At 42.6% G+C, this 27,430-nt stretch overlaps 1 protein-coding gene and 1 long non-coding RNA gene across 4 annotated transcripts in view; one reads left to right on the top strand and one right to left on the bottom strand.

Annotated features, from left to right (window-relative positions):
* The window catches only part of SENP6 (SUMO specific peptidase 6), a 73,880-nt gene that overhangs the window by 39,274 nt on the left and 7,176 nt on the right, over positions 1-27,430 (bottom strand). For 2 of the 3 annotated variants that reach the window (XM_081187335.1, XM_081187336.1), the window contains exons 1-2: positions 12,110-12,926; positions 1,106-1,199 (exon numbers count right to left, since the gene is read on the bottom strand). In XM_081187335.1, coding sequence (XP_081043461.1) covers positions 1,106-1,199; positions 12,110-12,200 — 185 coding nt within the window. In that variant the 5' untranslated portion in view covers positions 12,201-12,926. Of the gene's footprint in view, positions 1-1,105; positions 1,200-12,109; positions 12,927-27,430 lie in introns of those variants that run through there. The other variant, XM_081187337.1, reaches the window with a different exon arrangement.
* On the top strand, positions 14,033-27,351 carry LOC308583450. The gene is made up of 4 exons (XR_014006228.1): positions 14,033-16,009; positions 16,982-17,056; positions 19,255-19,305; positions 27,063-27,351. It is a non-coding gene; the product is annotated as an uncharacterized lncRNA (long non-coding RNA).

Raw genomic sequence — 27,430 nt, 5'->3', positions numbered from 1 at the left:
ATATTAGAAGGGGATGTCACGACTGCTTCAAACATGACCTTTTTTTTTTTAAGGAATAATCCTAATATAAGAAAAATGTGTAAGCAATCACTTGAGATGTACAGCATATGTTACCATATGCACACATCAGGAAGTCATTGTGTACATTGGCCTATACACACAAATGCCAAACTTCATAAGTATAAATGTCTTCCTATTTACAGGATTATCGCTCTGAGGAAAGTGTCATATGGTATAGAACACACCTGACTTTGATATTTGTGAGAGAAAAAGAATCGCCTATCCTTTGCGAGGGATCCAGGTATCTGTTGTTATGTTTCACTTGTCACTTTTTCACCCTGGTATTGTATTAGTATTTTTAAACGTTCATGAGACCAAATCAAATTATACTGTTAACATAAATAATTAGCTTGCTTACCAGTAGTTGTTCCATAACTCTTCTCCACCAGTCTATTAAGCAAGGAGGCTGAATGTCAGTCTACCACTCATCCCCAATCAGTAAAATTCAAAAAATGATATACTCCCATAAATATATAGTGTTGTAGGAGATACGTGAATGGAAGAATTTGTTGTCTATAAACTTTCCAAGTGAAGATTTTTGTAAGACTCAAAACTAAGAAATTTGCAAAACAGTAGTCTTCAGTTTAGGTAAACAGGACAGGGTAGGGTGGAAAGCCATCTCAAGAGACACATAACAGCATGCATGTAATGAAGTTTCTATATGACCTTCAAGTGTTTTTATTCTAAAATAAGTGCCAAAAAAAATTGAATTCTTTTGCTATTCAATACATTTCAAAAGTTCCTGACTCGGTTGTTTTAACCTGAGCTAGGTAGGCTCCATAACTGCACTAATTCCCTGAGATTCTAGTTATTAAAAATTAAAAAATAAGACACCTACTACTTGCTTCTGGAATAATCCGTAACATCATTAGGCAATAAGTAGCCTGAGAAAAACGTTACATGAATGTGACCCTCTTATGGGTATGAATTAGTGACACTATAACACTTCCACTTTAGAGAATTAGAAATGAAGGGGTGCTCAGTTTTCTAATTACTGTAACGTTCCACATTTTACTTTCTGTAGCCTAGATTAAGGTATCCTTACTCTTTTTCTGCATCTCCTTCACTTTCGTCTGAACAATTAAAGCCCCAGGTATTTTTGAATCCTCCATCTCGCTTGGACTGTGATGTATCCAAAGCTGAAACAAAAATAAGTTAAAATCAGTTCACGTTCCAAGCAACACATACTAAGAAAGGAAAAATTACAGCTAACAATTCCACTATTTAGCTGACAGATCACAAGACAATACATTAAACACTATTTTACTTTTCTATTTATCAGCCTTGGAACATTTGAAACAACCACTTAAGGAGGGTGCAGAACAGGGCTAGGGAGGTGCAAAATCTGGGGAAGTCTTGAGGGCTAACTAGAGAAGCTTGGAGGGTCCCATGTCACCCCAGGGCCTGAGGTCCTTCATTCTTGATGTAAACCAAAGTCGGGAACATAATGTTGATGATAGAAATAATGTTGAGTTACATTCTGAATTCCGTTACTGTCATGAGAGGATTTTTAAAAAGCAAGTTATGCTTAACAGTATTATTTCAATAAAAACCTTAAGGTTTATTTTGGTGAACAGTGGAACGTTTTATTGTAGCAGATTTAATGACAAAATAACTGCTAGAACTTAATGGGTCTACAAGGCTGATCCACATCTGCTTCCAAATGATAATCACAGAACTCACAGCACTGCACAGAATGCTTGAAAACTCTAATGTGGTATTTACAGACTTTTCTGTGGAAGGGATATCATTTTTTTTCTTAAAAACTGGGGTGGTACAACTGCGAAGACTACACTGCTAAACAATGGAGGTTCCAAAAGGTACTGGGATTCTTCCATTTCAGTGTCACCAACAATGCTCTCTATCTCTACTACAGTGGTACCTCTGGTTATGAATTTAATTCGTTCCAGAAGTCCGTTCTTAACCTGAAACCGTTCTGAACCTGAGGTACCACTTTAGCTAATGGGGCCTCCCGCTGCCGCCGTGCCACCACCGTGAGATTTCTGTTCTCATGCTGAGGTAAAGTTCTTAACCCAAGGTACTACTTCTGGGTTAGCGGAGTCTGTAACCTGAAGTGTTTGTAACCCCAAGGTACCATTGTATGTATTTTGCTAAATGGTTTGTCTGCTTGTTTTCTATGTGTTCAGATGCCTCTTGAGATACTGTTGCCAAACTCAGTATAAGGTTGAACTCAGGATAAGGCGGCCTTTATCCCCATTTGGATGCTGGCCACCATTTTGAATCAAAATGGTTGACCAAAGCATCACTTTGGTGTGACTTTGTCTGTTTGTGAGCATAGGTTTGATTGCCTCTCAAAATATTCTCACCAAATTCAACATGAAGATTCTCGAGATGGGGATAGAAATCTCAGTCAGGCACCATTTTGAATCAAAATGGTGGACAAAAATGTGACTTTGGTGTAATTTCACCCAGTTTGGGGCACAATGGGTCCAAACTCACAAATTATACTATCCATTTAAAAATCACAATATATTTTTGGTTTCTAAAAATTTATGGGCAGCACTGGGCACTCCACACTAGTTGGGACTATATGCGGCATCCAGAAAACCTTCCAAAAGAATATTCACTCTACATATTTCTATCTGCAATGCCGCTGTCTTTTACAATATCAGGGTTAATTAATATATCTTATAATTCTTGCAATTTACCAAAAAAGCAGTGTTTCAAGTACATTACAGTGCTATTTCAGATTCTGAAATTAAATTCATATGACTCACTACAGATAAAATTCATTCTCATGCCCAATTAGATTCATTCATGAAATATTCTTAAAAATCTATACAACAGCAAAATCCAACATTTCCTCAAACATGTCTTTTTCCTGGGGACTCATACGAATCAAAGAGTCTCCAAGTATTTTGTACAATTTGTACTTTTAGCTTAATAAAGTTGCTCACTGCAACCATGGCAAATTAGGCTGCATACATATGATAATTTTACAAGATTCTGAAGCACTCTTGCATAGCTATTATTACCCATAATATACATAATCATTTTTCTATCCTGCTGTGGTCTCTGATCAACCAGGTTTTCAGGTTTCTGTAGCACTTTAAACAGTATCTGAAAGGGAAAAAACTGGCTCCCAACAACTACTGCAACAGATGCACATACAGCTGTCACTTAATAGTTAAAAGAAATGTTTAGTAGGCAAAATACATATACATATCCACTTATGATTCCATTTCAAGAGAAAAATAATAACAAAAGGATACCTCCTTCCACAGTGTCAAATCACATTGTTTCAATAACATTTTCTTAGTTTTAATAATCAGTCCCCTTCTTCAGTACTTTATTTTATCCTTAGGAGGGAACATTATTAGAATAGTAACTGGTTTCCATCTGGGCTATTCACTTTCACCACTCAACTGACTTGACTGAGACTCTTCAATCCACATTAGTGCATACATATATCAAAATGACAACTGCTGCTTCAGGACTACTGCCATGGTAATAGTAATGGAGAGGAAGCTCTCACTGTTCTATATAATAGCTGAATGTACACCACCTTAGCATGCATACCACCTTAGTAATGCAGAGAGAGAAAATGCCACTGTTTTACAATATGAATTAGCATCATGTTCCTCAATTACTGCTGAGAACTAAATGTACTCTGTACTGCATTGCACTTATGAAGGTAAATCATCTGATGATCATTATTTGAATTAAATGTGAGGATTCAGAATGCTTAGCTACTCAGGAAATAAAGTACTGTAATTCACATTCCAGCTTCTATGAAGAAACAGTATTGAGTCAGTCTGGCTGTGATTTAAACTGAATACAGGAGCAAGCACAGGTCAGTGTAGAGGTATGTGATAAACAAAAACTAAAACACAGAAAGCTCAGAGGAAAGATGGTTTCAGGAAAAAAGAGAAGCATGAAGGGGAAAGTGGCTGTATTCCCTCAAGGGTAATCTGTTGGCTGTACAGGTGTTATGTGGGGTCAGGTCCAAAAGTGAGCAGTTTGTAGCGCTGCAAAATTGCATTGTCCCTGTTCTGAAACACTACTATGGATAGGCAAATATGTCAATTTCAATCGGTTTCTCATTTTTACCATCTTAAACTCAGCTCTCCAGATCAGATCCAGATTTTTCTGGAAAAAGAGCCTCATGAAAATTTAACAGCATTTTAATGTGTGTTTTTCCTAATACAATGGTACCTTGGTTTATGAACTTAATCCATTCCGGAAGTCCATTCTTATACCAAGGTGCACTTTCCCTAATGAGGCCTCCCAGTGTTGGTGCCCTTCCACTGTTCAGATTCCGTTCTCAGACCGAGGTAAAGTTTTCAAACCAGGACACTATTTCCGGTTTTGAGGAGTTTGTAAACCGAATCGTTCTTAAACCGGACTGTTCTTAAACGGAGGTACCACTGTACATATACATATGTACCGGTATACATATTTTGTATGCAATTTTGCCTAATGTACACATTCTTGAAGCATTTCCCCTAATTTGATGCATCATGTTATTTTAACTAATATAGGCATTTATATGAACACTTTACCGCCCTAATATATGAATTTTGGTACATATTGCTTGGCTGGCGAACTGCACTGCCAAATTCAGAGAAGTGCACATTTCAAATGATGGTTGTGTTTTTGTTTGCTTATTATTTCAGAAAGCGCAAATTCATCTTCAAATATAAGCTGATTCAAATCCCTCCCATCCGTAGACACCTTTCCCAAGCATACACTTTATGCGGAAGAGGAAGTGGTTCTCAGAGAGGTGGTTCATTGAGCAACAATGGGTACACAGCATCCCAGTGGGCACATGACATATGATGCAAGGCCACAGGCTACCCACCACTGGGTGAGAGAATCAGAAGGGAGGCAAAAACGGGAGCTCTGAAAAAACCTCACAAAACATAAAAATAGCAGGTGGCTAGAAGAAATTTGAACTAGGTAGCCAGTGGCTCAAAATAAAAAGACCTAATAAAACTGCAGGAAGTAGAAACATGAGATTAAATGATGAGCCAATGCAGAAACACGGGACAGAAGGGGGGAGGTGCTCTTTCAGGTATGCTGGCCCTGAGTATACAGTACTAGAATACACAGTATCCTAAAGCAGAAGATTTCACTACTGAGAAGAGAGACTTTGCAGGAAACTGCTTAGAATTGGAGGGGGAGGTCGCTCTGTCATATTTAACTCCTAGTCATGCTTCAGTACATCATCTTATGTAAATTGGAAACTGGCTTCCACCTTGTTCTCTAACTGCTGATGTCCTTATTACTAAACAACACAGAGGGTGGAGAGAACACTGTCAGATGTGTTTTTTCTTAGCTACCCTGCCCCACAGTGAGCCCATTTCATTTCTTTGCCATTCAGTGTCCTAGCTGGGATAAAAAATCAGCAGGAGCGGCAAAACTGAAACCAGAGCAAGTGCTAATGGAATCCTTTTATTCACTTAAGTCTGAAATGAATATATCTAAGGGGAAAATATTAGAAATTGTTTGCCTCCTTGGAAGTCTGTCTATAAACAGTTTTTAGTCCAAAATGTATTAATACTGCTGTACAACAAACTGCAGAGAATGCTAATAAAGCCATGGTTTTCAAAGTGGGAGGCAGTTTTCCAAAATGTGAAATGGTTGCTAGGGAAGACATTACAAGCACAGAGAATAAAAAAGTGGGGGGTGGGGGATGTGAAGCACACACTGCATTTTCTTTTAGATATAAGATCCACTCATCCTACCAACAAAAATCTTTCCTTTTACATATTATGAAGTATGATCTCATCCATCATTAAGTTTGTTACCTATGGCAGACCTGCTTTTCAAAATGTAGTCATGCCCTGTGTTTACCCACAGTGAGCATTCTCTCCAGGCGCTAAAGAGGAAAGCACACGTCCACTTACCTAGCTCAGAAAATATGTTTCAGATATTGTTAGGTTGATGGCAAAGGCAGGGGAATAAGGGGGAAATAGTTCCTTCACCTGAACTGCCCTCAGAATGGAAATTATTCATGACTAGTGACACTGTCAGAAGTACAAGGCCATCCAAAGTCAGGAGAATAAGACTACCAATGATTACTAGTCATGATAGCACTGTACTATCTCTAGTATCAGAGGCAGCATGCTTCTGAACACACTGATGGGAATCATGAGCGGAGGAGGACTATGTTCTAGTTGTGGCCTTGCCATAGGAATTTGGTTGGCCACTGCAGAGAATAGGGTGTGGGCCTAGCAGAGCCTTTGGTCAAATCCAGGCAGCCTTTTTAAAGCTTATATAGAGGAGTACTGGGCATCTTCCCCTGCCCCAAAACCACAAACCAAATGTAGCCTTTTAGTTTTCCTGATAAGAATGAAGAAGAAGAAGAGAAGAGGAGTTTGGATTTCATATCCCGCTTTATCACTACCCGAAGGAGTCTCAAAGCGGCTAACATTCTCCTTTCCCTTCCTCCCCCACAACAAACACTGTGAGGTGAATGGGGCTGAGAGACTTCAGAGAAGTGTGACTGGCCCAAGGTCACCCAGCAGCTGCATGTGGAGGAGCAGAGATGCGAACCCAGTTCCCCAGATTACGAATCTACCGCTCTTAACCACTACACCACACTGGCTCACGTTTCTGAGAGGAAGTAAAAGGGATGCTTTCAGAGATCATGAGAGTGGGCTCCTAAACTAGCTCCCTGCTCCTGGTGATGCTGACTACAAAGAAGCGAACCTGCTTCAATCTACATAGCCCCATCCTATGTTTCGTTTCTTGGGCATAAAGTACCAAAGAACATTTGGAACTTGGTTTTATAAATTGATTACATGTAGGGTTTCCCAGAATCCTGTGCCCCATGACCAAAAGTTCCTTACAGACTCAGAAGTGCAGTGATGCTTTAAAGCTACTGAATTTTTGAAATCAACAGAAGTCATTAAAGAATGCAAACATTAATAAATAAACAGGAGCAGCTCAGTAAAGTAAAAGATAGGAAATTGCTACAGAAATGGTTTCATTCTCACTAGAAGTTATTGCTTGCTTGCTGTGGGAATTATATAGAAATACATTTACTCTATTTAGTTATTCTATACAAAAAAAAATTATGACAAAATCCTGATGCCTCAAATCCTCATTTTTGTTCATTCCTATTGGAAATGAACACCATTCATTGGAAACAATAGCAAGAAGGGATTAAACATGCCTCCAGTTGCAGATAGGTAGCCGTGTTGGTCTGCCATAGTCAAAATAAAAAAATTCCTTCCAGTAGCACCTTAAAGACCAACTAAGTTAGTTCTTGGTATGAGTTGCAATTCAGCAGCTTCTCTTTCCAGTCTATTTCTGAAATTCCTTTGTAGTAAAACAGCTACAGTGGTGCCTCGCAAGACGAAATTAATTCGTTCCGCAAGTTTTTTCTTCTTGCGAGTTTTTTGTCTTGCGAAGCACGGTTTCCCGTAGGAATGCATTGAAAATCAATTAATGCGTTCCTATGGAGACCGCCTTCAGACCAGGTCCAGGGACAGTCTGTCCCCAGACCTCTTCTGAAGGCTGGCGGGGGAAGAAGGACTTTTCTCCCCACCGCCAGCCTTCAGAACAGCCTTCTGAAGGCTGGCGGTGGGAAGAAAAGCCCTTGTCCCGCCGCCAGCCTTCAGAAGAGTTCCCGGAGGGCTGCCTAGGCTGCGGATAGCAGCCTGCTGCCCGGTGCGAGGCAGACATCTGCAGCTTGGGGTGCCCTGCAGGACTTCCCCGCAGGGCTCTCCAAGCTGCGGATAGCAGCCTGCTGCCCCGCACGAGGGGCGCTCTTTAGCAGAGCGCCCTTCGCGCGGGGCAGACATCTGCAGCTTGGGGAGCCCTGCAGGACTTCCCCGCAGGGCTCTCCAAGCTGCGGATAGCAGCCTGCTGCCCCGCACGAGGGGCGCTCTTTAGCAGAGCGCCCCTCGCGCGGGGCAGACATTCGCAGCTTGGGGAGCCCTGCAGGAGTTCCCCGCAGGGCTCTCCAAGCTGCGGATAGCAGCCTGCTGCCCCGCACGAGGGGCGCTCTTTAGCAGAGCGCCCCTCGCGCGGGGCAGACATTCACAGCTTGGGGAGCCCTGCAGGACTTCCCCGCAGGGCTCTGCAAGCTGCGGATAGGCGCAGCAGGCTGCTATCTGCAGCTTGGAGAGCCCTGCGGGGAAGTCCTGCAGGGCTCCCCAAGCTGCAGATGTCTGCCCCGCGCGAGGGGCGCTCTGCTAAAGAGCGCCCCTCGTGCGGGGCAGCAGGCTGCTATCCGCAGCTTGGAGAGCCCTGCGGGGAAGTCCTGCAGGGCTCCCCAAGCTGCAGGTGTCTGCCCCTCGCGAAGGGCGCTCTGCTAAAGAGCGCCCCTCGTGCGGGGCAGCAGGCTGCTATCCGCAGCTTGGAGAGCCCTGCGGGGAAGTCCTGCAGGGCTCCCCAAGCTGCGAATGTCTGCCCCGCGCGAGGGGCGCTCTGCTTAAGAGCGCCCCTTGCGCGGGGCAGCATGCTGCTATCCGCAGCCTAGGCAGCCCTCCGGGAACTCTTCTGAAGGCTGGCGGGGGAGAAGGGCTTTTCTTCCCACCGCCAGCCTTCAGAACAGCCTTCTGAATGTTGGCGGTGGGGAGGAAAACCTTCCTCCCACCGCAAATCTTCAAAACAGGTCCGGGAACAGAGGAGAAGCGCTGCGCGCCTTCTCCTCTGTTCCCGGACCTCCCACCACAAGCCTTCAGGACAGGTCTGGGAGATTTCCCTATGGGCTTTCGTCTTGCGAAGCAAGCCCATAGGGAAATTCGTCTTGCGAAGCCTCTAAAAATCGGAAAACCCTTTCGTCTTGCGGGTTTTTCGTTTAGCGAGGCATTCGTCTTGCGGGGTACCACTGTACTTTGAGATCTTGTATAGAATGTCCTGGGAGATTGAAGGACACTCATTACCAAACTTAAAACCATGGAGAGACCTGGTCTTAACAAAGACACTGGATTCTTATCTCATTATACATGACTAAGCCATTTCTCACCTTCTCACCCCTTGCCTTTTCCTGTAGGACCTATTACAGTCGTTAAGAGTCGTCAACAGGCTCATCTCAGCTACCTGCCAATCTCCAATTCCCACCACCCTTCTGAGTAATACCCCTCCCCACCTTCTCACTATATAGAAGGATCTGGCAACTTCTGTTTCAGTGTATCTGAAGAAGTGTGCATGCACACGAAAGCTCATACCAAGAACTAACTTAGTTGGTCTTTAAGGTGCTACTGGAAGGAATTTTTTATTTAAACATGCCTAACATTCTTGATACTGGATGGACCAGCCACTTTGATAGGGACCATCGCATATCATCGTCAAAATTTGTTCATGCCACTATGTTCCCATAACATGATTGTGTGCGCTGTTCAATTAAGTCTAAAATGTATTCATAGCCTGAAAAACTGTGCAAGTTGAGACCTATGCCATCTCCTAAAACTATATAGATGTAGAAGCTTAAAATACTGTTAATCGGGCTTAAGAATACCAACATGCCCTTTCTTGTGAAAGAAAACACTAACTACCAGACCAAGCACTTCCTTCATTTGCAACTCCTGCTGTGGCCACCTGACATAGTCAAATTTTAGTAGCAAGGGACAGACCTTGCTTTTCTATTTTGTGTTTATTTAAGGTAATTATTTTATGCTTTGATTTTGTTTACCTACCTTCAGCACACGACTGAAAATAATCACTATTTCATTTAACTGGAACTGAATGAAATATAGTGTATAAATGCAATACCTAGAAGCCTGTCATACCCCATATATATGAGATTACTAATAAAATAAATTTGTAATCTAAATAGTAATCACCTATCATACATTCCAGACTATTGTTTTTGTTGTCATAGTTCTTAACCACCATCACCAATAAGAGCACATCTGCAACAGCTGGCTTTCTCTGCATATGTTCCATGCTGGCATACTCTGAACTGTTCTTGGCACTCAGTATCCTTGTTACTGACCCAGTCAAGACTTTAAAAATATTAGTCCAATAAACCTTTCTCAAAGAACTGCAAGTCATGGCTTGATTCTGGTTAGCAAGCCAGAATTATAGTCATCACTTCAACCTCTATTTCCTGATTTAGATGTAAGGGGATAAGTGTGGTTTAACAAACCCCAGAAAGTTTTGGGTTAAGGAATGACCAGAGGGAGGAAAGACTCCTGCCACAACACTCAGTCTTAGCCTGATTAGATGGACCATAGTGATCAGATGGAGAACATTACATCTAAACAGGGACAACATATGTCCGCTTTCAGATTTTCATGTGGAAAGGAAATATCTCACTGAGGAGAAAATCACTGCCCCCACAATATTCCTCACAACACCTACCAAGACTCTGCAATACAATGCCCCCATAAGAATACGGCCTGGAATAGCAAACTGGATTACTTTTTTGAGAATCACAACAACACCCTCATCATCTTGCCAATTTAAGCAGCAGGCTGGTGTGACCAAGCAAACCAATTTGCGGAGACTACAGATGCTGGCTAAGAGAGGTTTAAGCTTGATTCACAGTTGCAAGAGTGGAAGCCTGACCTATTAAATGGGATTGCAAATGTGTAAACAGCAGTACTGCAACTTACTGTGGCAGGGTAGCAGAAACTAGTCAGTTTCTTTGTCCTGATAATAAATCAGCTTCTGCAGATATTGGCAATATTAAATGTAAGCAGCCTTCATTCACTTGGAACACACAACTCTTAACAGGCAGCAGTAGACTCAATTCACACATGCAACCATTCTTGTGAGTGGCAACGTGAATAAAGGCTCCTATGCATGTAAAACTCATTTCTATATTGAGCACCCACTAGTGTAGATAGTTGCATTTGTGGATCAAGCTTAAACCTTTTCTTTCAGCTTGCATCAATTGTGCAGTGTCATTTTCTGACACTGCACTGCTACATCGCCCATCCAAAGAACTGTATCGGAGAGATTCTTCACATTCCTTTCTAGTCATTGATTTTGCTCTTTGTACATTATAATAAATTAGTGTTTCCGTTAACAGATCAATATGAAAGAAAGCATATGAACTTGTACTCATAATTCTCCATCTCTCAATTTGAAGCATCAGTACTATTTGATTTATGGAACAAAACACTAAAAATAATATGTTTGACAGGATTATCACATATATTATCTCTCTAATTATGTGATGTATAAATGTATACTACCATTTAAAAATAGGCATAACAGGAGAGGAACTATTCTTTGAAATCTATCTCCCAGATAAAGTATTTTTTAGAAGACAGCATGTTGCATTATCACTGTGGGGAAACAGGATGCAAAGCTATCATGCTTGCACAATTCATTAAACTCTCTGTACCCTAAAGAGAAACAGAATAATATTAGAACGAATTATATGAGTACTTTGCAAACTTTTTGCTGTACTTCATACATTTAGTGCTGCAAAAGCTACCTTTTTACAAATAGGACTAATTAAGTCTAAAAACCCTATCTACACTTTGCTAGAAGTAACACAGTGGGCCCAAGCAATATGTATAGGATCATGCTATATATATGGTAAGTCATTCCCTTACCTTTCCAAGTGAAGCAGGTATGAAAACAGAGAAAGAGAGAAAGAAAAGAAAAAGAGAAACCTTACATGGCAATATTCCCACGTTAGGATTCCCACCAACCCACCTGTTCTTCCTTCCCAGTATATTCAATATGACATTTCTAATTTCCTTTAAAATAGAAAATACGAAGAAGCGGGGGGGGGGGGGAGAAAAAGAGATGAGGTGGAAGGATGAAAAACAGGCCACTGCCCTTAGCAACTGACCACAGCGAACAGCCATACACAAAAAAGTAAAACCCGCTTGAGCTTCTCCCTAAACATTCACCTTTGCCAGTCACCCATCGCCACACACACACACACACACACACTCCCCTTTGAAAGCCCTCGAAACTGCATGGGAAATATCCCCCCCCCCGCCATACACACACCCAAACGGGGCGGGAGGAAACCTGCCGACTCCCTTCTGAACCTCCAGCCTCTCTTTTACCACGTCTACTCGGAAGCAAGCGGTGTCCTTAGGCTGCCCACCCTGGGTGGGCTTCCCCCCTTCCCGGCGCTTGCCATAATAAAACAACAAACCCAACTCACCCTCCAGGAAGAGGCTGTGTCTGGAGCCCCCGACGCTGCTGCGGCCCACTCCTCCTCCGCCCCCGACACCGCCGCCAGCACCGCCGGCCATTTTCGCTCGGCCAGCCCTTTCCTCACACCATCGCGCCCCCGGGGAGCAGCAGCTGCCTCTCGTACCCAGGCGCCGGCGCCTCAGAGGCGCAGCCACGGCACTAGGCCTTGTTCCTCCCGCTTCGGCCTGCCTCTTCCGCCGCGGCTGAGGCCCACTCGGCGCACGCTCGGCGACGGGATGCCGGAGGGGGGAGGAGAGAAAGGGACTTCCAATGCCCCTCACCGGCCAACCGCCTATTGCAATGGCGGGCGGGGGGGGCGGGGAGGAGAGAGCCAGACGCCGGTAGACCAGAGGCGGCGGCGGCCCCTTTTCCTCTCTCTCTGTCTCTCTCCCGCTGCCTCCCCTTATGGGGTGTCCGGCGTCAGCGAAGCTTGCCCCCGCGAGAGAGAAAGGCGGCAGCCACGCCGGCTGCCCTTTCTTCTCCGCTGCCTGGCACCCGAAGGCGGGGGCGGCGAGAAAGAATGGACGGCAGCGACCGGGTCGAGCCGCCCCTCCCGTGTTGCTACTGCTGCTGCTGCTGTGGTCAATGCCTTCCCTCAGAGCGAAAGCCAGCCTCCCGAAGACGACATGCACCGCTCAACACACCACCTCTCTCGCTCAATCTCTATTTATTTATTTATTTTCCGCTCCCTCCTTTCCAGAGGAGGAGGCCAGCCCTTAAAACACACGCACACAGAAAGAAGGTGTAGCTCGTCATTTGCAAAAGCAAAACGCAACACCTCTATCCCTCCCCTCCCGCCGCCCCCCCCCCCCAAATGTTTAAAATGGCCGCAGCAGAGCGAGGCTGCTTGCCACTGTTGCAGCAGGGTTGCCCCCGTGGCTTTTCTTTGCTCGCTCGCTCCCCCCCCCCCCACATGCAGCTGCAGCGTATGTGGAGAAGGCGACGACATATCAGCAGAGGGAAGTCGAGGAAATAACTTTGAAATTGTTCAGGGTGGGGGGATAGGGTGAGTGCCTGGTTGGGCAAGCAAGCTTTCCTCACTCCTTTCCCTTCGAAGCATTAGGGTAGGGCATTTATTTTTAAGCATTATATGCACAGGGCACTTCCTTATACACAAACATTTATTTAGAAACATTTCCTTCCCCCCACCTCCAGGCCAACCCCAGTTCAGTGGGCTCTGGGCTGAGTAAAGCAGCCTCATCATGAACAGGATAAAATATGGGATGTTTCCAGTGGCATAAGTATAGCAATGCAGTGTGTATTGTTTATTAAAAAAGAAAGAAAAAAGACTGTTGCAGGTGCAACACCTTGCCCTCAAGATGCCTTCTGGTATAACAGATACAATACAGAGTATCAAAATGACATAATAACTGTTGAATTTTACTGGATAGAATAGTATCTTATTCAACAGTTATTATGTGCTATAGTTGAAAGTGCGGAAACATCTGCCCAATTTTGGAGTGCATAGCTCTAATTACTCCAATTACTTTATACCAGCATCAAGGCCGCCTGATCTGCTATTCTGTAATACCATGATTCTATGGCCAGGGAGATTATTTCCTCCCTGCTAGCAGAGGAGCACTTAAGTAAAGGGGCCCCTGACCATTCGGTCCAGTAGTGGCCGACTCTGGGGTTGCGGTGCTCATCTCGCTTTATTGGCCAAGGGAGCCGGCGTACAGCTTCCAGCATGACTAAGCCGCTTCTGGCGAACCAGAGCAGCACACGGAAACGCCGTTTACCTTTCCACCGGAGCGGTACCTATTTATCTACTTGCACTTTGATGTGGTTTTAAACTGCTAGGTTGGAGCAGGGACCGAGCAACAGGAGCTCACCCCGTCGCGGGGATTCGAACCGCCAACCTTCTGATCGCTGTGCAGAAGGGCACTTATGCATCACCAAAAAAGAGGACTGATGCTTGTGTAACTTTGCATATGCTAACTAAATAGCTATAATTTAAATATAGTGAAAATGGAGAGCTGAGTGCCAGCTTCAAGGTCCCTGCTCTTCCTTATCCTTAATCCTGACTTAGACTGGACAGCCATTCAAATAAGGCTTGTTTTATATACAGTATAAGGTAAAAAAAGGTAAAGGACCCCTGGACGGTTATGTCTAGTCAAAGGCGACTAAAGTTTATGGTCACCCTACTCTTCACCCAAAGTTTTAAAGGCCACGTGTGTTTATATGTCTAAAGCATATTCCTGTTTAGTCTATTAAATTACAATCCTAAACCTAGTTACCTGGGAGTAAGCCACACTGAATTCGTGTTCATTTATCAGAAGACATGTCTAGGATTGTACTGTAAGAGGCATGTCTCTCTTCCACAAATACTGAAATATGAAAAAATAAGCCTTTCTATAAATTTGCTTTCTCTTTGGACAGTCATCCCTAGTGCTGCTGAAAGTTTAGGTCTTTGCAAGTTTGTCTTCAAAGGCAGCCCCACATAGGGCACAGTGCAGTAATAACCCAGGGAGTTAATGAACCAAAGATCAGTATACCAAAGTCTAACCTGGCCAGAAAGGACAGAGCCTCTGCACAAAGAGCAGGTGAAAGAAGATCTTCTAGTACCAACGTTCAGTTTTTGGCATCTCCAGGTAGTGTTGTGGGAAAGAAACTTGTCTGAAATCCTGGAGAGCCCCTGCCAGTCAGTGTGGACAATACACACCCAGATGGATGGACAAATGCTTCCATTCAAGTCACCTGGTTTTCATTTTGTATATCCCTTCCTTGGAGCACGCTAAAAGTAATAATAATAATAATGCTGCAACATAGGCATGCACACATTCACACATATTTATGCACCTCTAAAATGCAGGATGAGTAAATATTTGTTAAAGGATAATGTTACTCCTCCAAGATTTATTCAGTAATTGTATTTTTGGCACCATTCCAGTATCCAGCTGTAAGGTTCTTTCCCCATGAGAACTTATCACAGAAATCCAGCTTTCCACTTACCTGTTTACCAAGTATTTATCAAAAGTAACACTGAGTGTGGTTGGGTGCTGCAAATGCTTCTAATGCAGCCATTGATAAAGGATCCATGACAATGAATAAATTTGACAAATTTTGCAGTGCAGTTCTCCAGCCAAGTAGTGTGTACAAGTTGAACATAAAAATGCATGTATTAGTGGCAATAACATACCAAAATGCATTATATTAGGGAAAAGTGGTTTGCAAAAATGTGTGCATTAGGATAAATTTGCAGGGAAATGTTAATGCATTTTCTTGAAGACTTTCAAAAATCACAAACTGATGTGGAAATGTGAGGAACTGGACTTTAGATTAGAAACTGAGAAACTGAGAGGAACCAAAACTGACACCCACTTATTTCTAGCACGTACACCACACCTTGGTGAACCGAGACAAACGGAATGTACTTTGTTCTCTATAAATGATCTCAGGAATGTGTAAAATCATTGTACTACATTTTTGTCTTGATTAAATGCCAAATTGCAATAGCAACTACTTTGAAGCAGTGCTCAAAGTGAGAGAGAGAAAAGAATAGTTAGACCATACTCAGTTATGTCCATCTGAAAAGAAATGGGTGTTATAGCTCCACCCCATCCCACCCCACTGAACAAAATCTGCCCTTTTTCCCTTATGGGGTATCCAAGAGCCCATATAGAGTCCTTAAGTAGGTTCCCTATCGGTAGGAGAAAATAACAGAGGCCAACCAGAGAATATTGAGAAGCAAAGTAGCTATTAAGCCTGATCTTTATTAAACTGTTGCAACAGGGTGCTCCCCCCACACGCAGGAGAGAGGAGGAGAACCCAGAACAAAGGTGTGCCAGCCCTTATGTAGACTTTTCAAATTGCCCACCCTCAAACTCCAGACCACCCCCAGAAACATCATACAAACATCGCAGAAGGGGTGAGTCAAAATGGTCTCAGGACTGTCTTCCTGTACTGTTTCAGACATGTGGTTTATGTATTTATGTACGTGTTTGCCTTGTACATTTAGTTTACATATTTGAGACCTTAAATTCTTATAACATAGCACTGTCTTGAACAAGAAATGTTTAGGGACTCTGTTTTTTGTGCAGGTGGGGGATGGTCAATTGTTAGCCTGTGGGTTGGATCTGGCCTTGAAGGCAATGTTTACCTTACCCACAGCGGCCGTACCAACTTTTAGTCAATGTGTAGTAAAAAAGAGGTTTACTACTATTTCCCTCCCAAGGAAAGTTGGTTTTCCAAGTTGTAAGGAGCAGAACGTGTGACGTTATGCTTGAACACCTAATAGTGAAACACTTTCTGCAATAGCTTTAGTAGGGGGCCACTTTGTCTGGCATAATACACTTCTGACATGCATGCAGACCATTTGGAGAACAGAGTGGTCCTCGGGGGCATGAAAGTTGTCCATACCTGATACAGAAGGCAATGCTGCTGTTGGAGACTAAGGATGCTTAGCCTAAACTCTACACAGAGGTGCCTCCTGACCCATGAAGAGTCAGAATATGTGCAACTGTGTTTCTAACTGAAATAAGCTTCTTTATTTGGAACATAGCTGATGGGCAAATTGCGCCCCAGAGGATGACAACATTGTGCCTGCTGTGGTATCAGTGGCAGAGTCTCATCACTGCCCATCCCTGCTCATTTCCACCAAGGGTTTATTGGCAATATATAAATGCCTCCCTGAATTCCAAGAACAGGGTATGTTGCGGGGTTGGGGGTTGGGAGAGAATCTGTTAAAAAAACACCAACCAGGCAAATTATACTACCTCTGAGATAATCAAGTGGACTGTTGTCATTTATCATGATGCTCTCATCCAGTGATGCTTCTGCCTATTCTCAGAATACAGTAATTACCTTACAATGTGAGTAATCCTCTTTTTTATGTGTGAAGGGCCAGTTATCAAAGTAGCCATGAAAGATATTTGGGGGAAGACAAAAGAGCTGGAAATTCGTGCATCCTTTAGAGGTAACCCATTTATGCATTGATTCGTTAAATTCTGGTGGTTGTTTTTAACCATTTTGCATGGTTTTAAACTTGATTGTAAGTCTCTTGGAGACCCCCTGCCCTGTGCTAGGTGACAAAGAAATAAAATTAATAAATTGTGTGTGTGTGTGTGTGTGTGTGAGAGAGAGAGAGAGAGAGAGAGAGAGAGAGAGAGATTGGCATTCAGCCTGACATATCCAGGCAGGGTTGGGAATGTCCTTTAATCTGAAACCCTGGAGAGCTGCTACCAGCCAGTGTAGACAGTATTTAACTAGAGGGACCTATGGTCTGACTTGGCATAAGGCAACTTTCTATGTTCCTAATATGCTTTCCTTTTTTATTTTAATGGACAGGGTAGGTTTCAGCATGCATGGCCAATATTCAGGGATTGTTTACAGACTGTGATAAACATCACTGAGCTTGTGTAACTTTTTAAAGCATCATTTTTCTGTGCCCACGAGGTGGCTGAATGTAGCTTCCCAATTTAAGAGGAGATGATTGATTTGAGAAAACCTATATCCCCACCTTTCCAGTGTAAAAAATAAATGATGGTTTCCAACAAAACAAAATTTTCAAAATAATTTATAACTGTCATTTTGCTCTGCTTATTTATCAGTTCTGGACTGATGAGGAATACAGTAATGAATGAAATAATAGTAGAGTAGCTAGCTTAATTGAACAAAGGATATCTAGGGGTGCTATTGAGCATTTTTCAGCTCCAAGATGAACAGAGTGGTAAGCTAGCTAGAAATAGAAATGATTTTTTTTTTGGCTGTATTTTTTTCATGCTGTAATTCTTTTGCTCTCTTTTTGACAAATATGTCCTACTTAAACTGCAGTGTTTTTGTCCATGGTCACTAAACGGATTGTGCTCGTTTATTTATTTATTATGCCAGGCTGTTGGTATAATTCCTCCAGAATGTCTGAATCAAGAACAGATGGTGGGTAAATGTTTGTGCGGACCAAAGGGGCCCAGCTCAGTCTCCCTACCTGTTGAACTTTCTTAATTGAGCACAAACCTCTGTTTTGATAAGCCAGTAAGGTTTAGTGGTCAGAGCAATTAGACTAGGATCTGTAAGATCAGGATTCAAATCCTGAATCAGCCATGAAGCTCACTGGGTAACATTGGACCAGTCAGTGTCTTGCACCAGTCACAGTCTAACCTATCTCACAGGGTTGTTTTGAGGAGAAACTGGTTATGGGAAGACTTTGGAGGAATTATGAAATATAAATCCATTTATTTATATAAAAGCTTTTCTAAATGGCTTCATATTTTAATATCTCTAAGTGGCATACAAAAACACAACATAAAAACAGTTTAACAGTACTGTAGAAACAGGAATTCAGTAATAAAAAGGTTGACTTGTAGGCCAGGAAATTATGGGCAAAAAGATATGTCATTACAAGCAGGTAGCTAATGGATGATGCTTCATGTATGGCAGAGGGAAGGGCATTCCAGAACACAGGGACAATGGTGGAAAATGGCATTTTTAGGTCACCGCCCTATGATAGTTCTGTAGGATGTGGTGCCATGAGTAAAACTACCCGAGATGATCTATGTAAGTGATCTTTTGGGTCTATACAGGCAGAGGCAGATGGTTCCTTAGGTTACATGGTCCTGAGATGTTCATGGATTTTGTACATCAGTAATAAGAATTTGAACAGGGCCTGGTAGCTATTTGGCAGCCATTGAAAATGTGATGATAAAAGAATAAACCTTACAAATCATTGGCATTGTATTAGAATCATATGCAGCTAGATGCTTGTTCTCATATCTGTTCTGTTTTCTGCACTGAAAATTCCTTAATACTGTGCGTATCCATCTGTCTTACTGTTTCCAAGGTTTTCATGATAAAAAGCTTAATAAACATATCAAGAATGCTTTAATTATCTGAAACATTTATTCGGTGCACATTTTACGCCTTCTGTTAAGAGCAGTGCTTTATTTGCAGTTTTCAGAATTCAGTATAAAATAAAATTATGCATAGTTTGGATGCAGACAGTACAGCCCACTCTTAAAGAGAATAAAAGAATTCTTTCAGACTCGCAGACCAGTTGATAAACATCCGAAATGCTAGTACTTTTGTGTTTACTGCAGTGTGTTAACATATCCTTCAGAATTTGACTATAATTACATTTCAGATGGACTGACTGTATAAATTTTATTTCATTTGACTCAGGATTCACTAAGAATGCCCGGACAGTTTTGGAAGAATATCACTATAGCTCTGGTAAGACACTTTGTTTCATTCAGCCATTTCTGAGTAAAGATACTATTCAGTATGACAATATTATCTTTGAGATTTAAGCTTTACGCCATTGCTATAAAGTAACAGTATTTAATGCCTTGGGTTTTATGTAATGGCATTGATAGTTCATTTGCACATACAGTAGTTATGTGTTACAACATTTTTATACTTTGCTTTCATTGCAGTACTAGTGTTGAATAAACTTCCAATTCTAAAAATGCATATTGCTTCTTATGTTTCAGAAAGCGCTTTAGCAAAGTATAGCAAAATAAGAGTTAAATTGTTTAGTTGCTGGAGTAAACAAAATAAAAAAATTCCTTCCTGTAGCACCTTAAAGACCAACTAAGTTAGTGCTTGGTATAAGCTTTCGTGTGCATGCACACTTCTTCAGATACACAGTGTGCATGCACACGAAAGCTTATACCAAGCACTAACTTAGTTGGTCTTTAAGGTGCTACAGGAAGGAATTTTTTTATTTTGACTATGGCAGACCAACACGGCTACCTATCTGTAACTGGAGTAAACAAATCTTTGTGTTGTCACATTTCTTACAACATGAAGAAAGAGCCATGGATATGAAAGAGGAAGTTTGTGTAAGGGCTGCAGTTACTTCTGACAATAACTGTTCCTATTTTAAAAACAAACTAACAAAAAACCAATATGTGCAAATTGAGTATTCACTTTAAATTCTAAGATAGGGCTGCCAAATTTCAAAAAGTAAAAATCCGGACACAAAAGTTTGGCCAAAGTTGTTGAGTTGCTTTGGGGGGAGGGGCAAAGTTCTGGAGCGAAATCTCAAAAAAAGAATAAGTTTTTGAGCTATATTTAAATGAAAATCACCAAACTCTACACTACCAACATGGACCGCCATATGTCCAGATTTTCTTGAACATTCCAGCAATTTCCATCTAGACACTGTTTACAAGGGCTGCATACCGCCTATGTCCAGGAAATTCTGAGCCTATGGCAACCCTATCCTAAGATCTAATTTCTATGCTCTAAGGATTGTTTCGCATGCTATCAAATCACAGGAATGCAATTTCTGGTATTGATGTGGGTGGCGAGAGACGGAACTCACTAGAGATAATTGGCCAAAGATGCACAGCAAGGGTCGAGGACCTGTGTATTCTTGGATAATTTTGTGCTTTGAAAAGGACACTTAAAAGCATTTGCTGTGACTTAGCTTTTATATGCATCATAACAGAAAGAGGGTGAGTATGGAGAATAGCCACACATTGTCTGCAGCACAACAGGATGGGGAGGCCACAATGAGATCTCATGTCTTGTTCCCGTGCCCTCTTCATGGCTAATCCACTGTGGCACAGTAACTTTGTATAAAATTACTGGGCTGCACCTAGCGATGCTGGCTGCTGATGGTAAACCTGTGCTGTGTCACTGCAACATGCTCACTGGGAACAATATCCCCCTGAGCAGCGTTACTTGTGTCCTGTTCTGAACACCTGCTTGGTAATGAAAACAAGGGGCAAGCCATCATCCCAAACAACATCCTTACCACTTGAGTGGCTCAAGCTTCAGTCCAAGTTTGATAGCTTGACCACCACAAGCTGTAATAATGAGAATCAAGGCATCAGGTTGGAAAGGGGGGTGGCGGCTTTGATGTGCAGGACATAAATCTTATTTGTTCATTTTATAAAGAATTTAAATTGCAGGTGCTATTGGTGCTAGAGATGGGGGGCATATTTTTTTAAAAAAATGCTTTAAATAGCTGGAGGATAACTGGACTGAGAAGTATACAGCTTATTTTGCCTTTTTTAAAAAATAACCCTAGAACTTCTTTAAGAAATGAGGAATCAGGGTTTTTCTCACTCTGGTTAGTGATAATTATGCAGAAAACCTGTATAAGCAGCTTAACTAGAGCCTAAGATATTTTTAAAAATGCATATACTTGGATTGTGGGTGGTGACATGATGCCATCATACAACTTCCAGCCCTGGAAAATCTTATGTGTGTTTCCAGCCTATTAGGCTTTCTGAAATCTGTTATTTGGCCCACATGCAGCACACTCCAAAGCTGTGTTGCTGTATTTATTTCTGTGAAACCTATGCTCAAGATTCCATTTCGGGTCTGTCAGATGATATTATACTTGTTCTAATCCAGGCTTCCTCAAACTCGGCCCTCCAGAAGTTTTTGGCCTACAACTCCCCATGATCCCTAGCTAGCAGGACCAGTGGTCAGGGATGATGGGAATTGTAGTCTCAAAACATCTGGAGGGCCAAGTTTGAGGAAGCCTGTTCTAATCCCAAACAGTCCCCGGTGAGGCGCTTTCTAACATTCCTGGGTCCATGCAACATATATGAACATGTTCATGGCTGGCATCAAAGGTTGGCATGGCTGAGCATGTGCCAGGGGGCTCACATCCCAACATGGGGGTCACCGACAAGAATGCCACCAGACCTGTTCCTTCTCTGTTGCCACCAGCTTGTTTAGCCATCTCTCTCTCTCTCTGGTCCAAACATTGGTGAGGGGTGAGAAGGTGGGAAGGAGATGCCGTTGTCTGCGTGCTCATTGGCTGTCTGCCTGGCAAGCCAAGAAGCAGGTGATAGCAGTGATGAGGAAGAAGAGAAGCAGCTGGTTATAATAGTGGTGAGGAAGCAGTGGCGTAGCGTGGGAGGTGCAGGGGGGACTGGCCGCACCGGGCGCAACATCTGGGGGTTAGGGTTAGGGGGCGCAAATCCACGGGTTAGGGGGCGCAAATTATTTGCCTTGCCCCAGGTGCTGACAACCCACGCTACGCCACTGTGAGGAAGTAGACTCAATGAGGGAGAGCAGCTAATGAAATGTGTCCTGCCCAAAGGCATTCAAAACAAGGAATGTGCCACACCACACCGATAAAACTTCCATGTAGAACAAACTGGTGTTATTATTTCCATCAATATCATAATGCCACCACATTTGGAATACTGTGTACAGTTCTGGTTGCTATATGCTAATATAGATTGTGGCTCAAAAAAACTTTTAAAACAACTTTGGCTGCCTTTGCCATATCCTAGATGTAGAAAAGATTCAGAAAAGGGCAACCAAAAGGTTACAACATTTGGGACTTTTCAGTTTAGAGAAAAAGTGAGTGGTGACATGATAGAAGTTTACAAAATTATTGAGAAAGCGGATAGAGAACAGTTCTTCTCCCTCTTGCATTACACTAGAACCCATGGGCATCCAGTGAACTGAATGCTGCAAGATTCAGGGCAGATAAAAGAAAGCCCCCCTTCATGCAGCACATAGTTAAACCATGGAACTCGCTCCCACAGGGTTGACTGCCAACCTAGATGGTTTTTAAAGAGAGGACACGGGTGGCGCTGTGGGTTAAACTACTGAGCCTAGGACTTGCCGATCAGAAGCTCGGCAGTTTGAATCCCCGCGACGGGGTGAGCTCCCGTTGCTCGGTCCCTTCTCCTGCCAACCTAGCAGTTCGAAAGCACGTCAAAGTTCAAGTAGATAAATAGGTACCACTCCAGCGGGAAGGTAAACAGCGTTTCTGTGCGCTGCTCTGGTTCGCCAGAAGCGGCTTAGTCATGCTGGCCACATGACCCGGAAGCTGTACGCCGGCTCCCTCGGCCAATAAGGCGAGATGAGCCCTGCAACCCCAGAATTGGTCACAACTGGACGTAATGGTCAGGGGTCCCTTTACCTTTACCTAGAGAGGGCTATCGATGGCTCCTAGGCATGATGGCTATGCTCTGCCTCCACAGCTGGAGGCAGCTATGCTGGAAACCACAGGACAGGAGAATGCTCTTGTGCTTGATTTCTGCTTGCAGCTTTCCCATAGACATCTGGTTGGCCACTGTGAGAACAGGATGATGGACTTGATGGGCCACTGGCCTGATCTGGCCTACTCTTGCCATGTTCTTGTGTTCTTAGTGCTGCAGCCTGCTTCAGAAGTCACGTGGCCTTAGCCTCAGAATAAGATTCTATTTTGAACTGGGGAGCAAAGCCTGCAACATATTCATAAATATATGTATTGTATGTAGCCTACCAGGTACTTGTCAACCTCTTATTTTGGTGGGGTTGGGGAGCAGGCCCCAGCAAGCAGCAAAACCTGGGTGTTTATCAAACTCTGATGATGCATCAGCATAGCTTAACCTAAACCCACCTCACAGGATTATTGTGAGGATGAAATGAGGATGAGGAGAACAATGTCCACAACTTTGAGCTCCTTAAAGGAAAGGTGTGGTGTAAATGTAATAAATAACACAGCCATTTATGGCTAGTGGACTATGTTCAATTTATAGATTACAAGGTGTACAGCTGCATAGAAGGTTCCCTTCTATGAACTGGTGTTTTGTCCACACACATAGATATAATGTATCTATAATTGTGAATACTAACAAAAATTAAAGTGTATGCAAAAATTTAACGAAGAACATTTGACTGAGAATTCTCTCTCCCCCCCCCCAAACAAAATATATACAGATTTCAGCAGTTTGGGTCCTATTTTAAAGTGGGAAATTCTGACAGCACAGTAAACAACTTAAAATGTTAGTTTAATAATAGTTTGGTATAAGGAATGACAAATCGTTGTCGCTTAATGTAATCTTTCTTATGCTTAAATCTTGTGCATGGTTATCTGGTGGTAAGCGCAACCAAAGACAGCGCTACTCGTTTCCAAGTCACCCTCCATAAGATTGCACATTAAATGAACACATTTCAATAGAGCACCACGAGGTGGCATTGTTTTGTAAGCTTTGGACGCTGGTAAAGGAAAGTCTTAACAAGTATTTTTGATATCCCCAAACGTATAGTTGTACTGCAGCCGATCCATATGGAGTGAGCACAATTAATGGAAATTAATGGGATTAGAAGAAGAAATCAATGGGATTTGCAGCCCAGTCCTAATCATGTTTACTGAGAAGTCCCACTGGATGCAGCTAATAATACCTAGGATTGCAGCAGCAGCAGTGGAGATGGAAACAAAAGGAAGCAATTCAATTAGCAGTAGTAATTAGAATTCACTAAAATTTAATGGGGAGGGGGTAGTGTCTTCTTAACCTCAATTTGACAAGTGGACATAATTTCCTCTTCACTCAAGTGGCAGACCCACAAAACAGTTCCTTTGGACGCAAGACAAAAGTTGCACATTGCTATTTCCAAATGACAGAGAAGTCTTAGTGAAAAGAAGGCTATAAAGTCCATGCCAGGGGTAGCCAACATGGTACCTTTCAGATGTTGCTGGACTCCAGTTCCCACTAGCCCCAGTCAATATGGCCAATAGCCACGGATGATGAGGGTTGTAGTCCAACAACATCTTGGAAGCAACTTGCTGGGTACCCCTGGTCTATGAGATAGATCATGACCTGGGGGAATGAACACAAATCCTCCTGATGCGCAGTTGCTAATTTTAGCTTTTCAAAATACAACATGTGAGGTAATGGTATGAAATCTGGCATAAACAGGACTAGGTGGTGACTCAATAAACATTCCAAAGATAACCAGGGCTGTTTTATGGCTTTCTAGCATTCTGCACTGCGGTGCTGCTCCTTATTTACATTGGCTTTGATTGATGCAAGAGAGACAGCAGAGTTAATTTATGTCAGCTGACCCAAGTTTAAGATCAAGCCAGGGGACTTAATTTGAAAAGTTGGGGAAGGAATGCAATTTGCAAGTGACATCATATGTAATCTTTGAAATACTAGTTTCTACTTTAGGTTATTTTTGCAACCCGCTGATCATGTATTATTTGGTATAGGGGAGCACAGCCAATTTTTAAACTGGGGATTAGTTATCTGACTGGAATTTATAAAAGTATCTGGCATTCCTCCACGATCTCCCACAGATTGTTTTCCCCATGGAGGCATGATTTTCCTCCAGAGGACTCTGGGGACAGCGCAAAAGACGGTTACTGTCAGTTAGCTCTCGCATGTTATATATTTCCCACATGTAAAAATACTGGCAGTAATTTGGTTGGCCTTAATGAAAGAACAAAAATACTCTGATGGGAGTTTAACACTCATGGAACATGCTATATTGTAAACTGTCCTGTGATCCTCGTGATGATAATAATAATAATAATAATAATAATAATAATAATAATAATAATAATAATAATAGGAGTCTGACTCTCTACCAGGCTTTGGCTGGGCTCCAAGGCAGGCCACAACTGCGGGTCCAGTTCTAAGCAAACAAATGAGAGTCATGTAACATGGCTGAGGACTATGGCTGAGGTCTAGGTGGGGTCAGATTCTGAAGCAAGCAGTCTAGGCAGGCAAGGCAGCGAGAGCAGTGGCTCAGACAGAGGAACTAAGACTGTAACTGCAGTTATAGGGAGTCAGCCAGGAACAGTAGTTATGAAAAGGCAACTATTGGTTCCTAACAGAGGCACCATATTCCGAATGTACATTGAGGGAGCCCGATGCAACGTCACACAACATCCAGACATTACTCTGCTCATGACTCTGAATTCAGCCTCAACAATGGGGGGGGGGCATAAAAAAAAAAGATTGAGGGAGCCCAAAGAGCCTTTGTCCCCTGGAGCAAGTGCCTATGGTTCCTAAAAAACACCCCAAGTTCCATATAGCCACACATCATATAGATAGGGTATCACAGCACCATATTTTTCTACTACTCTCAAAAAGTACCCATTATCCCACGCATACCAATACCCTGTAATCCTCTCCAAACCTTGAACATTTCAAACACAGTTTACAAAAGTTTGATCCTTGTCATAGATATATTACTGATTTTTAGTATCATCAATGGTAAATTATGATGCACTGCATCTTTCAGTATGTAAAGGAAACTCGCTTTGCAGGAGTGACTTATAGGAAAGACTGACTTAGGAACAAAAATGTGTTCTCACTAGACTACAGAAATTCGATAACTTGGCAAGAGAATTTTGGATGGTCTTGGGAGTAGACTACTTTACACTGGTGCTTGGCAGTGAATTCAACAAGTGTTGAAATAGGATTGAAGCTTCAACATCTCATCTCTCTGTGGTATGTGTCAGCTGGTTAGGAGAGCCAAAGGAACTGAAGGTGAAAATACAACTGTTTCGGTCACATAGTAAACAAGTAACAAAAAATAGGAAGCTTGGAGTCCACACTTAAAAGTGATGTGTTAAAAAATTCTAGCTGTAAAAACCACAAAGGTTGTGAGTACTGTGCTAGTGGAAGTGAAACTGAACTGTTCCTCCTATGGAGAGGATCACATTGCCAGCCCAGCTGGAGAAGTTAATCCATGTTTGAACCCTTTTCTTGAGCTTTTGGGCATGTTTGCAACATTCCCGATCTCATAAATACATTTGCCCTCTCCTTGGCTCTTCTCAGCTCCATATCTGTGACCTCCTATCCTCCCTCGGGGTGGATAAATATAGCCTACATCCACACAATACATTTAAAGCACTCTTATACCACTGCCAACACCTAAGGCTTCCTCCAATGAATCCTGGGAACTAGTTTGTAAAGGGTGCTGGGAGTGGTTAGGGGAACCTTAACTGGCTATGTGTCTTTGGGGGAAGCCAAGTGGTATAATAGTGTTTTTGATGAATGATAAGAATGTGACTTCAGAAACCTATTGGTTACTGGACCCCACTTGGCTTGAGCCTAACACCTTTGTTGCTCTTTGGCACGAATATCTAAATAGTTGCTTTATTGCACTGTGGAGAGTGTATTAACCTATGGTCTGTGTGTGTGGTTTGGGAGCTGCACGGCCAGGGGAAAAAACGATGCTGTCCAGGGTTGTAAAGACTGCAGAAAGAATAATTGGGTACACTCTTCCCACCTTAGATCAAATCTATGCTGTCAGGTGCCATAAGAAAGCGGCAGAGATAGCACAGGATAGTACGCACCCCGGAAATGATCTCTTTCTGCTTCTGGAAGAAGATATAGCATTATAAAGGCCAGGACTAGCCGCCTGAGAAACAGTTTCTGCACAAATGCAATTCTGGTTCTAAATGCAGCATAAGGGGTCTCTATAGTATAGTGTATTTTAAAATGGGGTTTCAGAGTTTTTAGGGGTTTTTGAATGTTTTATGTAGTTTTTCAATTTCATTGTTCTGCATGGGACAATGACAATAAAGATGTCATATATCGTATATTTTTCAGTAACAATAAACTGATGGGAGTATTAAGAATTCTTGAACGATTTTCTCATA

This window comes from Podarcis bocagei (assembly GCF_964188305.1).
Source record: "Podarcis bocagei genome assembly, chromosome: 3".
In the NCBI taxonomy this organism is placed as follows: domain Eukaryota; kingdom Metazoa; phylum Chordata; class Lepidosauria; order Squamata; family Lacertidae; genus Podarcis; species Podarcis bocagei.
The sequence above is the reverse complement of the archived record's forward strand: the minus strand, read 5'-3'. Positions and strand labels throughout refer to the sequence as shown.